The following is a 20635-nucleotide window of genomic DNA, read 5'->3' as shown; positions in this document are numbered from 1 at the left end:
GTACTGGTGCCATCCTGTCTCAGGCTCATCCCAGAGGCAATCTTCTGCCCTGCGCCTTTTTTTCTATTGGCTATCAAGCTGGCTCTTGAAGAGTGGTGCCATTTACTAGAGGGAGCTAATATATCCTTTACTGTTTTTACGGATCATAAGAATCTAGTATATCTCCAAGAAGCGCCCGTCGACAAGAATATCAACACCAATGCTTTTGTATCAATGCAAGACCTTTGTACCTAGACGATAGTGGTAGGAGATCTTCATACTCATCTCCAGGGACTATTACGATCTCTACCCATGCCTGAGAGACCCTGGATCCACCTCTCCATGGATTTCATCACAGATCTACCCCCCTCTGGGAAGCATACCACCATTTGGGTGTTTTTTTTCCAAATGACCCACTTTACACCACTTCTGGGCCTGCCATCCGTGTCTGAACTTGCCCGTTACTTCATCTCCAAGATCTTTCATCTGCATGGACTACCCATGTCCACTGTATCTGATTGGGAGGTACAGTTCGTATCCAAGTTTTGGCATAGCCTTAACTGGGCATTGCAAGTGAAGTTAAACTTCTCTTCTGGATATCACCCTCAGACTAATGGGCAGACTGAATGGAGCAGCCAAAGCCTGAAACTGTTCTTGAGGACGTATGTCTCCGCTCTCCAGGATGATTGGATGCAACTATTGCCATGGCCAAATTTTGTTATAGCAACGAGTCTGCACCTCTACAGGTTTGTCCATTTTTTGGATTGTGTGCGGGCAACACCCAAGAATCCCTGTACTAATACCACCTATTCCTGAGGCAAATCTGGCAGACTACCTAGTACATCCTGCAACAGACTGCACTTCAAACTAAGTGACAGGCAGACAAGAAAAGGCATCTGGCCCCGTGCTTCCAGAAGGGCGATTTGGTTTGGCTGTCCACTCAACACCTCTGATTAAAGCTTCACTCTGTCCAGTTCGCCCCTCATTTCATTGGTCCTGTAATGCCCAGGAATAATTTGCAATCCTAAGCATGAGGGCTGAAAACTAACATGTGTGGGCAAGGGGATGGGATTTGATATGCCACCTTTCTGTGGTTACAATCAAAGTGGTTTACATATTATATACAGGTACTAATTTTGTACCTAGGGCAATGGAGGGTTAAACGACTTGATCAGAGTCACAAGGGGATGCAGTGGGAATTGAAACCAGTTCACCAGGATCAAAGCCCACTGCACTAACCACTAGGCTACTTCTCCACCGAGTTTCTGCAGCTGCCTTGTGTGCTGGCTCAAAGAGTCCACGTTCAAAGGAGGAGTGCTGCCACTGGCAGGATCCAAGACCAACCTGTTGCTCTGAAAGACAGGAGAGGCTAAAGAAATGGCAGCTTCAGTAGGGACAGCATTGGTGGAGACTTATGGGGGTGTGTTTTTTGCTGCACTCTATAGCTTGCCATCCTAATACGTTACACCAGAAAATGTACCTAACCACAGCTGATATGCTAAAGTCTATTCTGTGGTCAATGAAACAAACTGTGAGTTTCAACAGCTTGTCACCAGTGCTCAGCCAAAGGAAACAAGAGTAAAACTGTTGCTGAACCTGTACTTCTGGCAATCTCTTTTAGAAGTGAATTGATCCAAAATTTCTAATATATTTTTTTTTAATTTGAATTGTTCATTGAAATTTAAGTAACAAATACAACCAACATCCTTCTAAACATCTAACAAATTGACCCAGACCCTTCTAAAGTCCCTCGTTAGTACCCTCCTCCTCTCTTTTCACCCATCCCCTCCCTCCTCTTCCTATCCTTTCACCCTCCCCATCCAAACCAATATTGACCCAACTTGGACTATTCTTCTGCATCGTTACAAAATCTCTGATGCCTAATATCAGTCAGTTTCTCCATTTGCACTATAAACTCAAGACTCTGGAAGGAGCCCTGGGATATGACCCTTGGCCTAGGATTGTCACTGCAGTGACCAGGAGTAAATGTGCAGGGAGGGGAGTAAAATTTGTTTTTGAAGGCTCATGGCCCCAGATTCTAGTCTTTGGTGTTGACTGAGCTGGAGGCCCAATGGAACAGGAGGAATCTATTGGGTCAAAAAAATATGAATTACAAAAAAAAGAGACCAAAGAGAAATGTCTATTTCTTCACCCCCTTAAGCAAATAGTTTGGATAATTATATCCCATAAAACAGGAGAGAAAATTGAAGCAGTACTAAAGTATAACACATTAAAGAAAGCATTGAGATGTCATCATAAACCAAAACAGATAATAGCTCAAAATGTCCTCCCACATCTCTTTCGTATTGCTGAGCAGATTTAGCATCAACTTCAAATGCACAAGACATGTATGTATTATTCTGATATTTATATTTCAACGGTTTTTATTGATGACAAGTCAAGAAAGACAAATCTACCTCAATACAGTAATCTCAATACAATATTGCAACATGCACGGTAGTTACATAACAAATAAACACCTCTACTTACTGTCATCAAAATTTTTACATTTTTTACCCCCCCCCCTCCCACCACTGTGTTGTTGTTATTTATTTTTCCTCCCCCCCTCCCCCCCAACCAATTTTATTAATGACAACATTCTTAGTATAACTGCACCAAGGGTCATCTATAATTCTCTAAAGCATTTGGTTTTCTGTAATAGAGTTCCTCAAGTATATTCCATCTCTAAGTTTTAAACATTTTATTTCCCCCCCTCCCCCCCTTGTTCCATTAGATGTACTCTATCTACAGTTCCAATGGTGACCACACAACTTTTCATATCTTCATAATTAACTATACAAAAATCAAACTGAACCTATCTCCCACCGTGTCTTATAGAAGAAGCCATCATGCCTCATAATTAGAGATAGCCCCATACTTTCATTTTTATGATATATGCAATCATTGATTTTGGAGCTATCCCAAACATGTAATTCCCCACACCTTTGTGACCCTCCTTAATCCATTCCCCGTCCCCTCCCTTGAACATATGCTTTTATGCTGTCAGTTACCATTGAACATACTTATCCCCCCACCCCCCTCCCTTCCTTTTTCTCCCCTCCCCATCCCTTTAATTTATCCTATCTGACCTATCCTGGAAATCAACTGTATAGTTTTATGTGAGTGTGGTTGTAATTCACAGAATATTCCTTCATTTCATGTGCAAGAACCTAACAGTTTCACATTGAATTAAGAATATGGCTTCTACCTTTCTGAGTTAGAGTCCCCAAAAGGGGGCCCCAAATGCTAAGGAAGCGCTTTTTACGTTTGCAGGATCCTCTTGCTTCCCGCGCTTCCCAAGCCATCAGTTGATGTGCTTGATTACGCCAGTGCCAATATTCTGGTGGGTTTTCTGATACCCAGACCTGTAATATACATTTCCTAGCTACTAAACTCAATTTACGGCACAGTAATATCTTAGCCGCGGTCAAATCCCCAAATGACCCCAAACAGTCTAAAATTAACTGACATGGGGTACCTGTTATCTGTTTATTCTGATATTTAATTAAGCACTTTACAGGTTTACATTTCAGCTAAAAGGATATTAAGTCCTTGAGTCAAGGCTAAGTGCATTGTCTGATGTTTTTTTTTTGTTTTTTTGTTTTTTTACTTCTAGCCACATCAGGGAAAAGAGAATAACTCACATTTGTTTCCCTAGTAAAAATACAAATAAATTAAATTAATAAATAGGGACACTAGGATAAGAACATAAGAATAACCACACTGGCTCAGAACAACGGCCCATCTAGCCCAGTATCCTGCTTCCAGCAGTAGCCAATTCAGGTCACAAATACCTGACAGAATCCCAAATAGTAGCAAGGTTCATGCTACTAATCCCAGGGACAAGCAGTGGCTTCCCCATATCTGTGAAAACAGGGGGAAGGGGGGGGGGGTACATGTCTTCCACAGAAACGCAAGCAAAGCAGACCAAGGGTGGAAATAACATGAATCCAAATGACCAGCCCAAACAGGAGAGTAAGAGCTTCATAAATAAGTTTATTAGGACCCAACATGGTCTGTGTTTCGGCAACAAGCCTTCCTCAGGGGTCGGGAAGCATAAACCTTCAGCACAACGCCAAAAATCGTGGAGCTGCTAGAAAAGCACAGGCGAGAGAACGCTGAATCCACAAAGTACACAGTCATGGGGCAACAGCCACTAGAAGGACTGTAGGTAGAGGAGTACCGCTCAGCTTAGAGGGAACAGTGATTAGGGATACAAATTTTTTATTTGTTTTAATGCACATTAGAAATCTTTAATACATGCAAATCAGCTGAACACATAATAATTTATAGGTTAACATAAGTTAAATTGATGTGGTGAGCAGTACATTTCTTAAAGTGTAATGACAAATGAGCCTTCCAATTACATGTGCTGCCCCGTGTTAGTTGTGGTGCTAACATGTGATAACCTGTACGAGCTGCACATCTCCCAGATCTGTATATTATTCAGCCAATTTAATATTTTACATTTTAGGCATGTTTTGCTGTCAGGTAATATCTGTTCTTGTAGGTCAGTTCCTCCATCTCTTTTTTTTTTTTTAAATAATTTTACTACAATCAAACAAGCAATAATAGAAATCACAACAAAGATTAAAAAAAACAATTCTTCTAAAGAGCTACATAATCATAATCACATCAGGGAGGAATTGCTGCTCTGTGATCTGATTATAATGGGGAAATGCTGTAAACAATGCCTAAAGTTAGATGATGTGCACTAAGTACAAGTACATAAGTAATGCCATACTGGGAAAAGACCAAAGGGCCATCAAGCCCAGCATCCTGTCCCCGACAGCGGCCAATCCAGGTCAAGGGCACCTGGCAATAACACATGCTTGAAGCCACTTACTGAACTCTGTTTGATGTTGAGGCGTATTTTCAGAGCACTTAGACTTACTAAGTTCCATTGTAACCTATGGAAGTGCTTTGAAAATGAGCCCCGATAGTCTTCCCTTTCCCTATGTAGGAATAACTTCAGAAAAAGCTACAGTCCGAACCAAAGGAGTTCCTCCCCAAGCTTCTGGAACACTCTTTGTGCTTCAAACTTGCTATTGTTGGCCAGGTCATTTGTCATCAGGTGGATTACATTATTTGTATTAGAATCCTTACTCTCTTCTCTGACCATATTCAGTATCTTGAAAAAAATGTAACTTTGATCAATAGGAATTAATTTTTAATAATATACACCAAACATCCCTTGTAATCTCTTGTTATTTTCTCATCTGGTTTGACTGTACAATTTGGGCCCTCTGAAAAGCCATGTCAGTCTCGCCGTCTGTTTGTCGGGCCCCTGGGCAATAAGGGTCATGGTTCTCCCCCTCCCAGGTCTCACATCTCTCTCTCTCTCTCCCTCTATCCCCCCCGGATCGAACATCTCTCTCTCTCTTCCCCTTCCGCTCTTCAGATCCAACATCTTTTTTCCCCTCCCTCCTCCCAGATGCAACATATCTCCCTCTTGTTCTTTCTCCCTCTCCTAGGTGCACCACCGCTACATCTTCCTCCCTCTGGATGCACCATCTCTGCCCCCTCCCTCTACAAATATCTCTGCCCTCTCCCCCACAACCAGGTCCAACATCTCTGCCTTCCTCCCCCCTTCCACAGCTCCAACATTTTTCTCTTTCCTAAGGACATCTCCCCCTCTCCCCTTTCTGTCCTTTGTCCCCAGGTTCAGCTCTCCCCCCTGGGAACCTTCTCTCTGCCACGGCCCACCCCTTTCTGATGTAACTTCCTGTTTCTGCAAGGGTGGGCCGCGGCAGAGAGAAGGTTACAGTCAGCAGCAGACAGCCCATGCCAGGACCCTGTACGGAGAAAGGAACTTTTGAGATAAACATGTGGGTGACTGTGTGTGTATCAGAGACAGGGGAAATGCCGGAGTGGGTGTGATGGAAAATATTAAAAATTGCTTTTCAGTCTTCCTGGTATATCTCAAATAACAGGCTGGAAGGAATGAGATAAGGCACCTCTCAAAAACAATGTATGTCCCTGAGGCCAGCTTGTGCAGAAGGGGGGTGGGTACTCTTGAGGTTCGGTAAATAAGTCACCTGGCCAGTGGTTTGTTTTCTTGAACCAAGAGAGTGTGACGGCATCCCCATGCACATTTCTGGATAAGTTTTAGCTTAAAAAGGGGGCTTGTTGCGGCGGAACTCTGGGGCTCATTCTGTGGATGGATGCATCATGCAGAAAAGACTTGTTTCTGGTCTGGACACTTCAGGCTTTCACTGCAACGGGCCTCCCGGCTGATGAGATAAGGGCCTGAATGATGTAATTCCTGACCAGTGATGATTTATGTATAAATATATATATCTTTCTTATTTTACTTTTCTATAGCCTTCCTTTAGTAATGTACTCGATTAGTGTGTTTATTTCTTAATCATTGTGATGCAGTAACAGTAATGACTTATACACAGTGGTGTGCTGGAGCGGGCTCTCACGGGCTCGCGAGAGCCGTTTGTTAAGTTTTTAAGAATTTTGGGAGCCGGTTGTTAAAGTAGGCCTCCCCATGGCTACTTTAACAACTGACTCCCAAAATGTGGGCTTGGGCCCCCTCCTGAATTCTTTTACTTTGCTGGCAGTGATGCTGGCCCCACCAGCCAAGTAAATAGACTGCTGCTGCTCCCTGCTCCTTGTTTCTGACTCTGAGCATCAGGCTGGAACTTTTCATGCAAGCGCAAGAAGGTTCCATCATGCTGCTCAGAGCCAGAAACAAGCAGCAGAGAATGGTGGCAGTCCATTTATTGGCTGGTGGGGCTTGGCAAAGGTATGCCTGGCGTGCCTGCACAAGGGAGGGGAGAGAGAGGCATGTATTTCCCCCCCCCCCCCCCCCCCCCCAATTTCAGGGCTGGCTATGCCCGGAGAGAGAGCCCGTTGTTAAAAATTTACCAGCACACCCCTGCTTATACACTCTCCAATTAAAGTGCAAATAAAGAGTTTCATTTACCCAATACAAATCTAAAAGAATCTGTAGTATTTTAGTCTTTGAGCAGTCTGTGGTGATCAAGTGAGCAGGCTGCAATACCAGAGCAATACAGTGGGGAAGGGAATGCCATACCCAGGGGCGGAGGGGAGAAAGATGTCAATCATGTGGGGAAGGAGGTACTGGGCTCCCCAACTGCTCTGGGCTCTGCCCAGTTGCCTGAATGGTCAATCTGTCCCTGCTGTCTGTACATGTGCACACTGGCGTCTCTAGATGGAAATATGTACATATGCATCTGTGCATGTGCAAACAAAGGAGAGCACACCTGACTTACGATTGCAGCAATGCAGGAGGGGAATTGCAGGTGATAATCCTAGGCCCACTGGCACAGGAAGGGAAGTACCGGCACGGTTTCAGGCCTGCTGGCACAAAGAAGAAGCTGGTGATTGTGATGGTGCAGGACGGGAAAAGCTGGCAAGGTTCCTAGGCCCACTGGCAGCAAAGTTAAAGACCCAGAGTGCAGCTGTGGAGTGCAGTTTGCAAGTGAGATGAAAGGGGATAGAAGGAACAGAAGAATAAGGGAATTTATTTATTATATATTAGGATTTATTTTTCATCTGTTCAAGGAATTCACTCAAGGCGGTCTACAACAAGAATAAGTCAAACATAGGCATTAGACAATTACAGCAGTAAAATGTTCAAACAACAATACGAAGTATGGTATAGTATGCTACATTACAATGTCAACACAATTACATTTTAATAGACAGCATAAGGTTGACATATAGACAGGAGATAGAAAATAAGGGGAATAATTTGCACATGACTGAATATTATCTTAGCTAGGGTAGGAGTGGATAAACATGACCCGCTATAGTATGTGCAGTCAGAGTTACGCCTTCTGTGTGACTAGCAAGTTAGGCTTGTTTGAAGATAGCCAAGTTTTCACCTGCTTCCTGAAGTAGAGCTAGTCTTGTGTTAAGCGAAACCTTTCAAGGAATGCATTTCAGAGTGTTGGGGGGGCTACTCCAGAGAAGGTTCGCTGGTGGATATCACATCATCTGATGGAATTGGAGGGGGGGGGGGACTAACCAAGACTCATAGTATCAAACTACTGCCAGCTTGCATTTGCTTATACTTTCCTGGAGCACCTGTTTAGCTTACCCTGCTCTCACTGAGTCCCTCCATAATTCATACTTTCCAACTTGTATGTCCTGATGGGGTCCTCCGTTTCACAAAAGGCTTCGTCAAGGGAAAGAAAGTGTCCAACAAAAAGAACTCAACAACTGCTGTTAACACTTATTAATAATCAAGCTGTCATTGGATTATGGACTATTTGAGGATGTGAACACATCTGCTATCATCTTACTCGATTTCTGCCATGTGAATTATTAAATGTGTATACCTGTTGCTTTTCAAATGAATAAGATACTAAAAAGAAAAATAATATAGAATAAGAAGAAATATTGAATTAATTGCAATTCTTTGTGGAGGTTTTCTGACCAATGATTGGAACTGGGAGTCCATAAGGGAGCAAAAAGATAGTGATAGTACTGCTTTGCTCTGGATCTGCTAAGGTCTTTTTCCTCCTTTTTTAAATATTTATGTTTAAGAATATTTAAAAAATGTTAAACAATAATTATTTATATATGTATGGGAATAATTTTGTTTTTTGTGAAGTATAGTGGTGGCCAGAAAAGTGAAGTGGGTCAAGAAAGAATTCGGGTGGGGGGAGGTGGTGGTGCTATGAGCTTGTTCAATTTTTCTTGTGAAAATGCAGGAATACTGTGTCCTAGATGCATTAGGTCAAAACGATGATCTGGATCCGCTGGGCAATGCCAGGCTGCCCTAGGAAAAATATTCCTAAATTACCCTGTACATTTTTTGCAGTTAGTTTCTGTGTTCCTTCAGCTACAACGAAAACTGCCTAAAGCAACAGGATCACTTCCCCCCACAACTAAAAGATAAAAAGCATGATCGGGGAGAAAGATCCAGCTCCGGCAGTCAAAGGACGTGGGACCTTCTTCTGGAAACCTTTGTCCCGCTTTCAATCATAAATTGGGGGGGGGGGGGGGGGTCCTGCACTGGGTGATATTGATCGGGAGGCGGGGAACCGGAGGAGGCGGGGGGACTTTCTCAGCGGTTTCCTCTATAGACTGGGTGGCTCCTGGGTTCAGCTCCAGCCTCCGACCGTCCGATCTCTCAGAGCTGTCTCAGTCCCGGACTGGAACTATGTGGCCCCGGCTGGTTCTCGCCCTCCTCGCCTGGCCCGTGGTGGGCTCCGTGCAGACAATGAACGGTGAGACTGGGCTTAAGAAGGAGCTGGGGGCTGTAGCCACTAGGTCTAGGGCTAGTGTAGCAACTTGCCGATTTTGCGATTCTCCTGTTTCAGCTGCAAACGGGGTAGGACAGAGGAGCAGTCCCTCCCCATCCTCTTGGGGGTCCGGGCAAAACATAGGTCCTACGGGGCAAAAGGTAAAAAACGGATGAAGCGGGATCCTCAGATCTCACGGATCTTGGCTTTCGCTTTGATTCATTTTGGCTGGGCTGGAGCAGGTTTCTGTTGGTGCCCATTACACGTGGACATGATGATAACACAGCATAGATAGTAAATGAGTGATTGTTACTGTTAACAAAATGTGAAAGTTTCCTGATTTGACAGGAGTCGTAAGGTTATAATCCAGATAGGCAACCGCCCTAGCGGGGTTTATTATTATTATTATTAAGCTAGCTGATCTACGAGACCACAAGATGATCATCAACGGTCTATTTTAGTTAGCCACAGTTTTATCCGCGTCTCTCGGTGGCAGCCTGTGCGTTTTGGAGACTCAGCTCGGATACTTTCTACTAGACCTTTCCTCCTGGAAAAGTTTCGATTTTCCCAGCTGTTATCCTTTGTAGTTCGGAGCTCAGTTAAACTTCGTGTTGCATAGAAAAATACACGCACATCTATTAATCCATAGGGACACAAACAGCAAATATGTTGAATTATGAGTACGTGACAAGACGTGTAAATTAGACCGTGGCTACCTTGAAGCCTTGACTGTTTTGCTGCATAGGTTTCAAAGGAGGTGTGCTAGTTCATCCACTTTCAGCGCTTGCGCAGTGTTAGCTGTTATGTAGAAGGTGGGGTGGTAGTTTGCATGAGATAAGGGGGCTCAAGGGCTCCCTCTCTTGGTCCCCGGGGAAGCGGCAGTCCTCTTGAGGACCAAGGTCTGTCTCTTCTATACATTTTCTTCTGGTGACATCATGTGTAATAACTGCTGTTTTTCTTTTCCCCTCCACCTCAGAGGTGGGAGTGCAAGTCCTCCAGATAAGGCCTTGTTTCTGTTCTCAGTGGAGGGACAATGAACTAATTTGTTTCCATATGAGGGAACATAGGAGATGGGTCTCACAGTTCCTGACTGTCGTCATCTACTCTGGCCTGTTTCATTCCTGGTACATAGCCATAGACTCTCCAGTTGATTTGACTTTCCATTCACTTTGGGTCCCTTTTACTAAGCCGCGTAAGAGTCTTCGCTTGCGCAATGCATGCCAAAATGGAGTTACTGCCCGGCTACCATGTGGCTCTTGCGGTAATTTCATTTTTGGCGCGCGTCCATTCAACATCCATTCCATACACCCATTACCCTCTACCTGAAGAAATCTCTACCTGAAGAAATTTCTTTTGAAGTTTCTCATGAGTCTCCTCATTGTGAAGTGTGCACACAGTTTTAAACTGTATCAGTGGAATATTATTTTGTGACGATTGTATTGGAATTTTCTCTGTCCCAAGTTAAAACCACAACTCATTCTGTAGTTTTTGAACAGGCAAATGTATAATCGCTATTAAAATAATTTGTGTGAAGTTGGTTGCAATGAAGAAATATTTTGGGGGGAAAAATGTATACTGGCACAGAAGTAAAGTAGAGGAAATTAATATATTTCTACTGTTTGAGACCTCAGAGTTCATAATAAATTGCAAAAGTATTTGGATCCGATAGTTGTAATAGAGTTTGTAATTTTTAATAATTTTTCAGTTGTTTATAGTGGTTTTTATTTTTGAATGTGTTCTCAAATTCAGAGGAATAAATCATACACTTTTGAACTTTAGGTGTCCTTTGACTAAAGTGCGCTGAAAAATGGCCTGCGGTAGTGTAGGTGCGTGTTTTGAGCATGCGCAGGATCATTTTTCAGCGCACCTGCAAAAAAAAAGCCTTTTAAAATTTTTTGCCAAAAATGGATGTGCGGCAAAATGAAAATTGCCGCGCGTCCATTTTGGGTCTGAGACCTTACCGCCAGCCATTGACCTAGTGGTAAAGTCTCACGCGGTAACTGGGCAGTAATGACCTATGCGCATCAAATGCCACTTGGCGCGTGCCCGATACATGTGTCCAAAAATATTTCGGATGTATCAGACGCGTGCCGAAAATGAAATTACCACAAGAGCCACATGGTAGCCGGGTGGTAACAACATTTTGGCACACGTTGGGCGTGCGTAGACACATACACGGCTTAGTAAAAGGGTTCCTTAGTCCTTATTAACGTGCAGCATATGTCTGGTGTGCATAAATTGCTGATGGTGTGTGGTGGAGTAGGATGTTACAGGCTGCAAAACAGATAGGGAGGGACTTGAAACACTGGGATGTTGGATCGTCAGGTGTCCTTGGACTGTACTTCAGCTTTACATTCTTTAAGTAATCCTTGTTTGCTGATATAATACTGCTGTGAGACGGGGTTTGTGTACCTCTTTAGAAACTGGCATCTGCTGGGTGTTATTTAACTAGGATTGTGCTGGGTGTGGTTGTGGCAAGAAATGCTTTTGCATCCAAACTACCACCTTGTAGTTAAAGCAAAAGGAAATCCCGTTTGTCACTACTGACATAATGTGAACTGTATGTGTGTATCTCTGTGTGTGTTAACCCTTTTCTAAGTCATTTGTCAACATGGAGTCTAAGATTCCTGTGGGCCGATGCTCGGAACCCCGATTTGTGCTGGACTAGCGCTGGCGTTAATCTGTGCAGGATGTTCAGAGGGCTCCACGCCAAAGACTAATGCAAATTGTATTTAAATGTAGTCAAATGGATGTAAACAAAGTAATTTGCTGTTTCCTTCCAATGCTCAGAGACCAGCACACAAACAAATCCTGCTGTTACTGATGAAAACCTAAAGCCAACTCAGAGCTGGCATTGGGGTGTTTGAAGAGAGGATTTCTCTTTTTTTTTTTCAGATTAAAATCTTCTGGTTTTGATTTATTTCAGAAGTGGAAGGAAGCCCTTGCAAGCCTTTAAGTGCTGGGAGTGAAAAACAGATGTGTGCGTGTCTACTCTGAGCACACCCGAAAGTGAAAGCACACATTGGGGCCTGTTCTCTGCACTTAAATATAAGCCTTGCAAGTGAAAAAAAATTTGAAAAACTAATATTTAAAGGCACAGAACAGCACCAATGTGTGCTTCACTTCCTGTTTTGCCTGGGCATGCGCACAAGAGCTGTGCTTTCTGCAAAACTCTTCTGCGCATGTGTCAGGCACATTCCTCCCCCTTACTTTCGATTTCACAGCGCATGCCATTTGCTTACTAATGAACGTCTCCAAACTCAATTTATATAAGAAATAAAAAAAGAAAAAAGAACGGAAGATTCAGATAAGCTAAGTGTAATTTTATTACAAGATAGAACAATTAAGATTTAAAATGATGGGTGAAAGTTTAAATATTGAAAAGTATGGATCAATGAGGAATACATGCCCACCATAAGAAAAAATGCCTGGCTCATATATATAGCCTGAATGGTGGTGACATAGTTATCTGACAGATCCATTACTTAAATCCCTTTGAAATCTATGTAAGAATATTGTTCAGAAACACTTGGAGTTGGGTATAAAAGATTGTCTATGAAGAACCCCCTCCATTAAATATAATATTGATACTGGGACTAGTGGATTTGCATACTATTGGCATTGAACATTGGGGAGCTAAGTTTAGGCACTTATCCCAAGGAACAAAATATGTTTTAATGGGAAACCGAGGGAAATTGTAAATTATCTGATAACTCTTCCTGCATAAACAAGATCACCTTATTGGACAGGTGGTTGCATTTGAAATCCCGTTTCATCATTAGAAACCTCTTTCCAAGCCCCTTATTTACTACTACTACTACTATTTAACATTTCTAAAGCGCTACTAGGGTTACGCAGCGCTGTACAATTTAACATAGAAGGACAGTCCCTGCTCAAAGAGCTTACAATCTAATGGACAAATGTACAGTCAGTCAAGTAGGGGCAGTCAAATTGGGGCAGTCTAGATTTCCTGAAAGGTATAAAGGTTAGGTGCCGAAAGCAACATTGAAGAGGTGGGCTTTGAGTAAGGATTTGAAGAGGGGTAGGGAGGAGGCTTGGCGTAGGGGCTCAGGAAGTTTGTTCCATGCATAGGGTGAGGTGAGGCAGAATGGGCGGAGCCTGGAGTTGGCGGTGGTGGAGAAGGGTACTGAGAGAAGGGATTTGTCCTGTGAGCAGAGGTTTTGGATGGGAACGTAAGGGGAGATGAGGGTAGAGAGGTAATGAGGGGCTGCATCTATGTAACCCCAAAATGTGTTTGTGAGTTTTTTCAAAACAGCTGGAAAATACTTCCCAATGTTACGGCTGTTGGACGATTGCGGGGGGGAGGGAGGGGGGAGATGGAAATATCTCAGTGCATCAACTGGAACTGTCTCTAGTGGGGACGCCTTGTGTTTGTGGATATTATTACTAGCATTCTGAGTTTTTAACTGATAACCCAAAAGGTTAAGGGCTCTTTTTACAAAGGAGCACTTAGCAGTTTTTCTGTGGTCACAACCTCATTTACGTAGCCACAGTGTACAAGCACCTAGAGGCCTGGGCCAGTGACATCTTTATGGAGGGCCACCCAGGTCACAAACTGAAACATGGGTTTTTAGGGTCACAGTACACAGTTTGGGAAGCCCTGCTCTAGACCTAGGAGAAAACAATGATCCACCCAGGAGTAGTGAGACCTGCATGTCAGATGCCTATTCTGAGATACCCTGCCAAAAAGAGAGCGGCTTAATCCACGAGTCCAAAAGAATCCAGAGGAGGAGAGAGGAAAAGGAATTCCGAGACTGAAATGTTGGCATAACTGGTACCAAAAAGGATCCCTGGGACATCAGAGAATCCAAAGCCCAAAGAAGGAAAAGCCGTAGAAGTGTCTGAAAGAAAGGATCAATGCTCTATTGTGCATTATCCCTGGGATTCTATACAGCGTGACATAAGTTGCGCATACAAATCCAGTTGTATTCTGGATTTTTGTGTGTAACTTAGTTAACAAGCCAATCAGCACCAATGATTGCCACTTAAGAAATGATTGAATTGGCATTAATTAGAATTTACATGCAGAACTGTCTAAACTATACCGTGATCCATGTTAATTCTAAGTCGCTTAGTTGAAAAGGGAGCATGGCCATGGGCATAGAATGGACAGGTTGTGGGAGTTTCTGTGAGCTTGGTTATAGAATACACTCCGTCTGTGCATAATTTAGGTGTTGCATTTGTCATTTTACTTGGCGTAATTGTCCAATGACTACATTTAGTCACATGGATGGACACTCAGTGTAATGTATAAACTGCACCAAAATGTAACCTTATTCTATAAAGTATGCTTAAATTTAGGCATACATACGCCCAGGCATATTTCATTTCTGCGCCGATTTTTTTTTTTAGGCATGATATATAGAATCTAGTCCTATATGTTTGCTGTGAAGTTGCAAATGTTACAATTTATGGGATAAACTTCTTCAAAATCAAACCATGTGAAGTCTTTCTTTTTTAAATATTAACACCCCAGTACTGGGTCTGAAGGGTCTCTTTGGTCTTCTTAGCAATACACCTTGGGCTATGACGTATAGATTTCCTTGTGGCTTTCCTTAGTCTGCAGGTGAATAATAGTTTATTGGCTTTTCCCCCAGGAACTGCTCCAAACAAACCCCATTTAAACCCGCTATGCTAAGTGCTTGACCACCTCTGTGCTTTGAGTGAAAAATACTTTCTCCGATTTAGGAATTCAGCTTTGTAAGGGTCTCATTCTAATTACTAAAGTTCAGTTACTTCCTCCCATGTTGTAATTATCCCCTGTGACCAATTAGTCTGCTTTCTGAGCTTCTTATAGCTTTTAACCTTAATTAAGGCCTCTTGTGTCATATCCTGGATCTCTAACGATCACAAGCAATTGTGAAAAGCTTTCACAAGGCATTGAATAGTCTCAAAGACTTTTCAAGCCTATCAGAAACCAAATTTTATTTGGATTTATTTACTGCCTTTTTGAAGGAATTCACTCAAGGCGGTGTACAGCAAGAATAAATCAAACATAAGCAATAGAGAATTACAGCAGTAAAAATATTCAAATAACAATACAAAGTATGGCATAGTATGCTACATTATAATGTCAACACAATATGCAATAAAACATTTTAATAGACAGCATAGGGTGTAAGCAAAGATGAAACATATAGATAGATAAGCTAGAGTAACAATAGTAAGAAAATAAGAACAGTCCTGCCCCATGATGGACAGCCTGAGCACAAAATCCCCAAACTCTAACCCAATAGCCGAAATAGGCCCCATTCCTCTTTCTTCCCTACCCGGTGGCATTCCTAGGGTGGCTGACACCCGGGGCGGATCGCCGATGCGCCCCCCCCCCCCCCCGGGTTCAGCGCGACACCCCCCCGCGAAAGGCCACCCCCCCGGGTGCATTTTTACCTGCTGGGGGGGGTGCCGTGCGCCTGTCGGCTTCGCTCGTTCCGTGCTCCCTCTGCCCCGGAACAGGAAGTAACCTGTTCCGGGGCAGAGGGAGCACAGAACGAGCGGAGCCGACAGGCGCGCGGCACTCCCCAGCGGCGTGCACCCGGGGCGGACCGCCCCCACTGCCCCCCCTTGGTACGCCACTGTCCCTACCCTCCCAAATCCTCTTCTCACATAAGAACATAAGTGTTGTGATACTGGGACAGACTAAATGTCCATCAAGCCCAGCATCCTGTTTCCATCAGTAGCCATTTCAAGTCAAGTACCTGGCAAGATTCCAAAAGAGTAAAACAGATTTTATGCTGCTCATCCTAGAAATAAATAGTGGATTTTCCCAAGTCCATCTTAATAATGGCTTATGGACTTTTCTTTTAAGAAATTGTCCAAACCATATATAAACCTTGCTAAGCTAATTGTTTTGAAAACATTCTCTGGCAATAGATTCCAGAATTTAATTACACGTTGAGTGAACTTCCTGTATGTAACTGGGCTGACATGCTTCAGCTCTCCATTCATAATCTGTCAGTTCAGGGTTAACCTGCTTTTTATTAATTTTTAGTATATATCAACAAAGCAGACAGCCAACAGAAGAATATAAAAGACCACCTTATGAGACTGGGCATGCAAATGACAGATGACTTTTAATGTGAGCATGTGCAAAGTGATGCATGTGGGAAAGAGGAAACCAAACCATAGTTACATGATGCAAGGTTCCACATTAGGAATTAAAAAAGATACAGAGAAGGGCGACAAAAATGATAAAGGAGATGGGGCGATTTCCCTATGAGGAAAGGCTAAAGCGGCTAGGGCTCTTCATTTTGGAGAAGAGATGTCTGAGGGGAGATATGATAGAGGTTTATAAAATACTGAGTGGAGTGCAACGGGTAGATGTGAATTGCTTGTTTACTCTTTCCAAAAATACAAGGACTAGAGGGCACACAAAGAAGCTACTAAGTAGTAAATGAATCAGAGAAAACATTTCTTCACTCATTGAGTAATTAAACTTTGGAATTTGTTTCCAGAGAATGTGATAAAAGCATTTAGCTTAGCAGGGTTTTAAAAAGTTTGGACAATTTCCTAAAAGAAAAGTCCATAAGTCATTGACTTGGGAAAATCCACTGCATATTCTAAGATAAGCAGCATAAAACCTGTTTTACTGTTCTGGGATCTTGCCAGGTACTTGTCACCTGGATTGTCACTGTTGAAAACAGGATACTGGGCTTGACGGGTCTTCAGTCTGTCCCAGAATAGCAATGCTTATGTTCTTATGTTAATTTGTTTTTCTTTAGCTTTTGCCTCTAGTTCTCCATTAAGTGAACTTGTATGCATTTAGTTGTTAGTCTGGTATAATTATTCCTTTGATTGTATTTCTTTGCATATGTTTTGTACATGTATTATATATATATATATATATATATATATATATATATATATATATATATATATATATGACTAAATTTAATATAAAAGTTTCAAGAAAAAGAGAATTTTCCCCGATTACACTGGAACATACTGCTTGACTGAGCAAAACACCAAATTATCTGGGAGGAAACATTGTTGAAACATCGTTTCACATATTTAGAACACTTTACAAATTAGATAAGGAACTGGTAATATTGTTTATAACATGCTTGCGTCTGACAGTGTTTCCACTGTTTAGCAAATGTTAACTGCTATCTGTCCTATAGGACAAGATGTACATTCTGAACTTTCATTCAAGCAGTAGTTGTTTTTTTGAGTATTTGTTTCAGTATTTATTTATTTATTTATTTATTGCATTTGTATCCCACATTTTCCCACCTTTTTGCGGGCTCAGTGTGGCTTACAATAGGATATGAATAATAGAAATACATTTGTTACAATTTGGTTATGGATTACATTGTGCAAAGGTATAAGAGACATTCAAATATCAGATTTGGAATATGACAATGGGATATCAACATAGAAGTAATTGGAAGGGGGCAATGGGAAGCTAAAGGGTAGTGTTAGACAAAGACATATGGTGTCCATAGTTCCGTGGATAGGTGCGTGATAGATTGGGGTGCGGGATGAGGGATCAAAGTGGATGTAAAATGCATTGATGAATAGTGAGTGTGGACTCTATGTGAGTTGGCTCTTTCCGTAAGTTTGTTCAAACAGGTGAGTCTTTAGTAGTTTACGGAAGGAAGCTTGATCGTCAATCCTTCTCAGGTTACGCGGTAGTGTATTCCATGCCTGCGTGCTCTTGTGGGAAAAGGTTGACGCGTGCAACGTCTTGTATTTCATGCCTTTGCAAGTGGGGAAGTGGAGGTTTAGGTGTGTTCGGGATGATCTTTTAGCGTTTCTGGGTGGTAGGTCTATTAGATCAGACATGTACGCTGGGGCTTCGCCGTAGATGATCTTATGGACTAGTGTACAAACTTTAAAAGTAACGCGTTCCTTGAGTGGAAGCCAATGTAATTTTTCTCGTAGTGGTTGTACCCTTTCATATCTTGGTTTTCCGAAGATGAGCCTGTATCACATCTACACACTCCCATTAGCAACCCTTTTCCACTCCAGCTCCTTCATCCCTTCTCACCTTCTCCCACCCTCCAGTCCTCCCCATTCTCATCTCCTTGCTTATATACTTTCCCTTCTTACCCTCTCTTCCTCTATTCTGATCCATTCTGACCCCTTCCATCTGGTCTACTCCACTCTCTCTCTTTTGCATTCTGAGCCCCTTCTTATCCCTCTGCTTTCTCCCATTGTCCATCCTTAGCCTCTGCATCAGACTCAAGTCCCAAACTCCTTTTCTTATCTGCCTCCCTGTCGGTACCCTACCTTCATCCCCTTTCTTCCAGGCCTACACCATCCTTCAGCATCTGCCCATTCTCCAATTCCCAGACCTTGTGTTAGCTCCAAGCCCCCGTCTCTCAGCCCTATCGTCAGACCATTTTTTTTTCATCCCTAGAATCAACTCCTGTGTCAGTCTGAAGCCCCAGCATCAGCTCTAGGGCAGTAGTTTTGTTACCCTATATGCCAAGGATCCCCAATCCTGCATCTCTCCTCTCCTTCCTGCCTCCCCCATGGTCCATCCTTTCTCCTTCCTTCCCTGTGGTTCAGCAACACTTGTTCTCTCTTTCCCCCTCCACCTCTCCCCATAATCCAGCATCTCTCCCTCCCTCTCCTTAGCCCCAGGACGAGCATTTCTTCCTCCACTTCCCTCCCCCCTGCATGCGATCTGGCATCTGGCCTTTTCTCTGAAACCATAACCCCCGCATCTACCTTCAACTTTGTCTGCTAAAAGTCACCAGCAGTGGCAGGACCACACCTGCTACTTGAGGCCTGGCCCAGAGCCTCCTTTTGACACATCCCAAACATGTGGAAATAGGTTGTATCAGAGGGGGCATATAGGCCCCAGGCAGCAGGTATGAAACCACCAGCTAACTTTAGCAAACAAGTTTTGAAGGTAAAGCTGGAGTGGGAGGGGGGAGAATGGGAGAAGTTCCAGATTGTGGGAAGGGGGAGAAGAGAAGAGACATTTCTGAATACATACCAGACCAAACCCCTAAAATACTACTGTACATCGATGACATTTTTATGATTTGGACTGAGGGGGAAGAAACTCTGAAACAATTTTACAATTCCTTCAATACATACCATCCTACAATCAGATTCAAAATTGACTACTCCCCAGAAAAAGTCAAATTTTTGGACACCACAGTCTCAATCAGCGATGGCTTGTATACAAACATCTATGTACAAGAAACCCACAGACAGATGCAGCTACCTCCACAACTCCAACTTCCACCCTTCACATAAAAAAAGATCCATTATTTACAAGGGACAGAGACAGACACCTTGAAATCCTGACTGCACCCTTCGAACAGAAAGGCTACAACCCCAAAATAATCTCCAAGAATATTGCCTCCTCCCTCAAAACACCCAGGGAAAATCTGCTACAGTACAAAGAAAAAAAAAGCCACAGACAGAATCATAGGAGCCAACTTTTCAAAATGATTGGGGGTGCTGAAATTTTTTTCTCTTCCCCCCCCCCCACCTTAAAATCCCGTCAGCTGCCGTCTTCACCTAGGTAGTGGACAAGGACAGGACATTGAGAGAGAAGGGGAAGGCTGAAGGCGAGCCTGCTCTATTCTTCTTCTTTTGCAGTCACGACTTCAGTCAGGTAAAATGAGTTTTAAGAGCTGGCTGGGTGGCAGGAAAGCAAGGAGGGCTGTTGAGGGAGAAGAGGGCGGGTAGGTCGGACTGGGGACATTGGAACTGGAACTTTGGATGACTGATGGCTGGGAAAATATTGGAGGTGCTCGAGCACCCACAGAGTCGGCACCTATGGACAGAATCCCCCTTATAGTGACATACAACCCAGAGCTGGAAAAATTAAGAAAAATCATAAAAGATCTGCAGCCTCTACTCCAGGAGGATGAACTACTGAAAGAGATATTCCCATCCCATCCTTCCGACAGCCACCTAACTTAAAACACAAGCTAATTAGAAGTAAGCTCCCAACACAGACTCAAAAAGAAGAGAATAGCACACATCCTTGCAATATATCCAGCTTAGTGATTAAATAAGATAACCGATGGAAAACTGCTGGTAAAATACCGTTATATATTGCATCAAGCAATCAACCCTCTCAATTGCTATAATATAGGATTATAATGGAGGAAAAGACTTCAGAAGCTCAACCGTTTTTGTTAATTGAAAGATTAACTATAAAAATGGTTGATGCCTACTATATCCATTATTCAAGGACTTGCCCTGTTTTTTAAAAATGGATATTTGGCCAGCTCCTCATCAGTCAAAAACCTCCTGAAAATTCTTACAGACTTATCAATGTCTAATATTTGGCTGCACTTATCTGAGCTTTATAGCATGAATCTGGCTGGGGACGCTCTACAGCAAGCTTCTGTTTCGCTAATTGCTTCTTTAGGAGCGATATCCACCGCCTTTCTAATTGCTCTTATAGTCTTCAGCCTGACTATTTATTAGAATCTAAAGACTTA

At 42.9% G+C, this 20635-nt stretch overlaps 1 protein-coding gene and 1 long non-coding RNA gene across 2 annotated transcripts in view; one reads left to right on the top strand and one right to left on the bottom strand.

Moving 5' to 3' along the window:
• LOC115463065 overlaps positions 1 to 20635 on the bottom strand; it is a 62553-nt gene that overhangs the window by 23921 nt on the left and 17997 nt on the right. The gene's annotated exons all lie outside the window — the stretch shown is intronic.
• Positions 9072 to 20635, top strand: part of F2R (coagulation factor II thrombin receptor) — a 28637-nt gene continuing 17073 nt past the window's right edge. Inside the window, exon 1 of the mRNA XM_030193258.1 lies at positions 9072 to 9188. Within this exon, the coding sequence (XP_030049118.1) occupies positions 9122 to 9188 (67 nt within the window). The 5' untranslated portion in view covers positions 9072 to 9121. The remainder of the gene's footprint in view (positions 9189 to 20635) is intronic.

Source organism: Microcaecilia unicolor, chromosome 2 (genome assembly GCF_901765095.1).
Source record: "Microcaecilia unicolor chromosome 2, aMicUni1.1, whole genome shotgun sequence".
NCBI classification, from domain to species: domain Eukaryota; kingdom Metazoa; phylum Chordata; class Amphibia; order Gymnophiona; family Siphonopidae; genus Microcaecilia; species Microcaecilia unicolor.
Note: the sequence above shows the minus strand (reverse complement) of the source record. Positions and strands in the feature narration are given on the sequence as shown.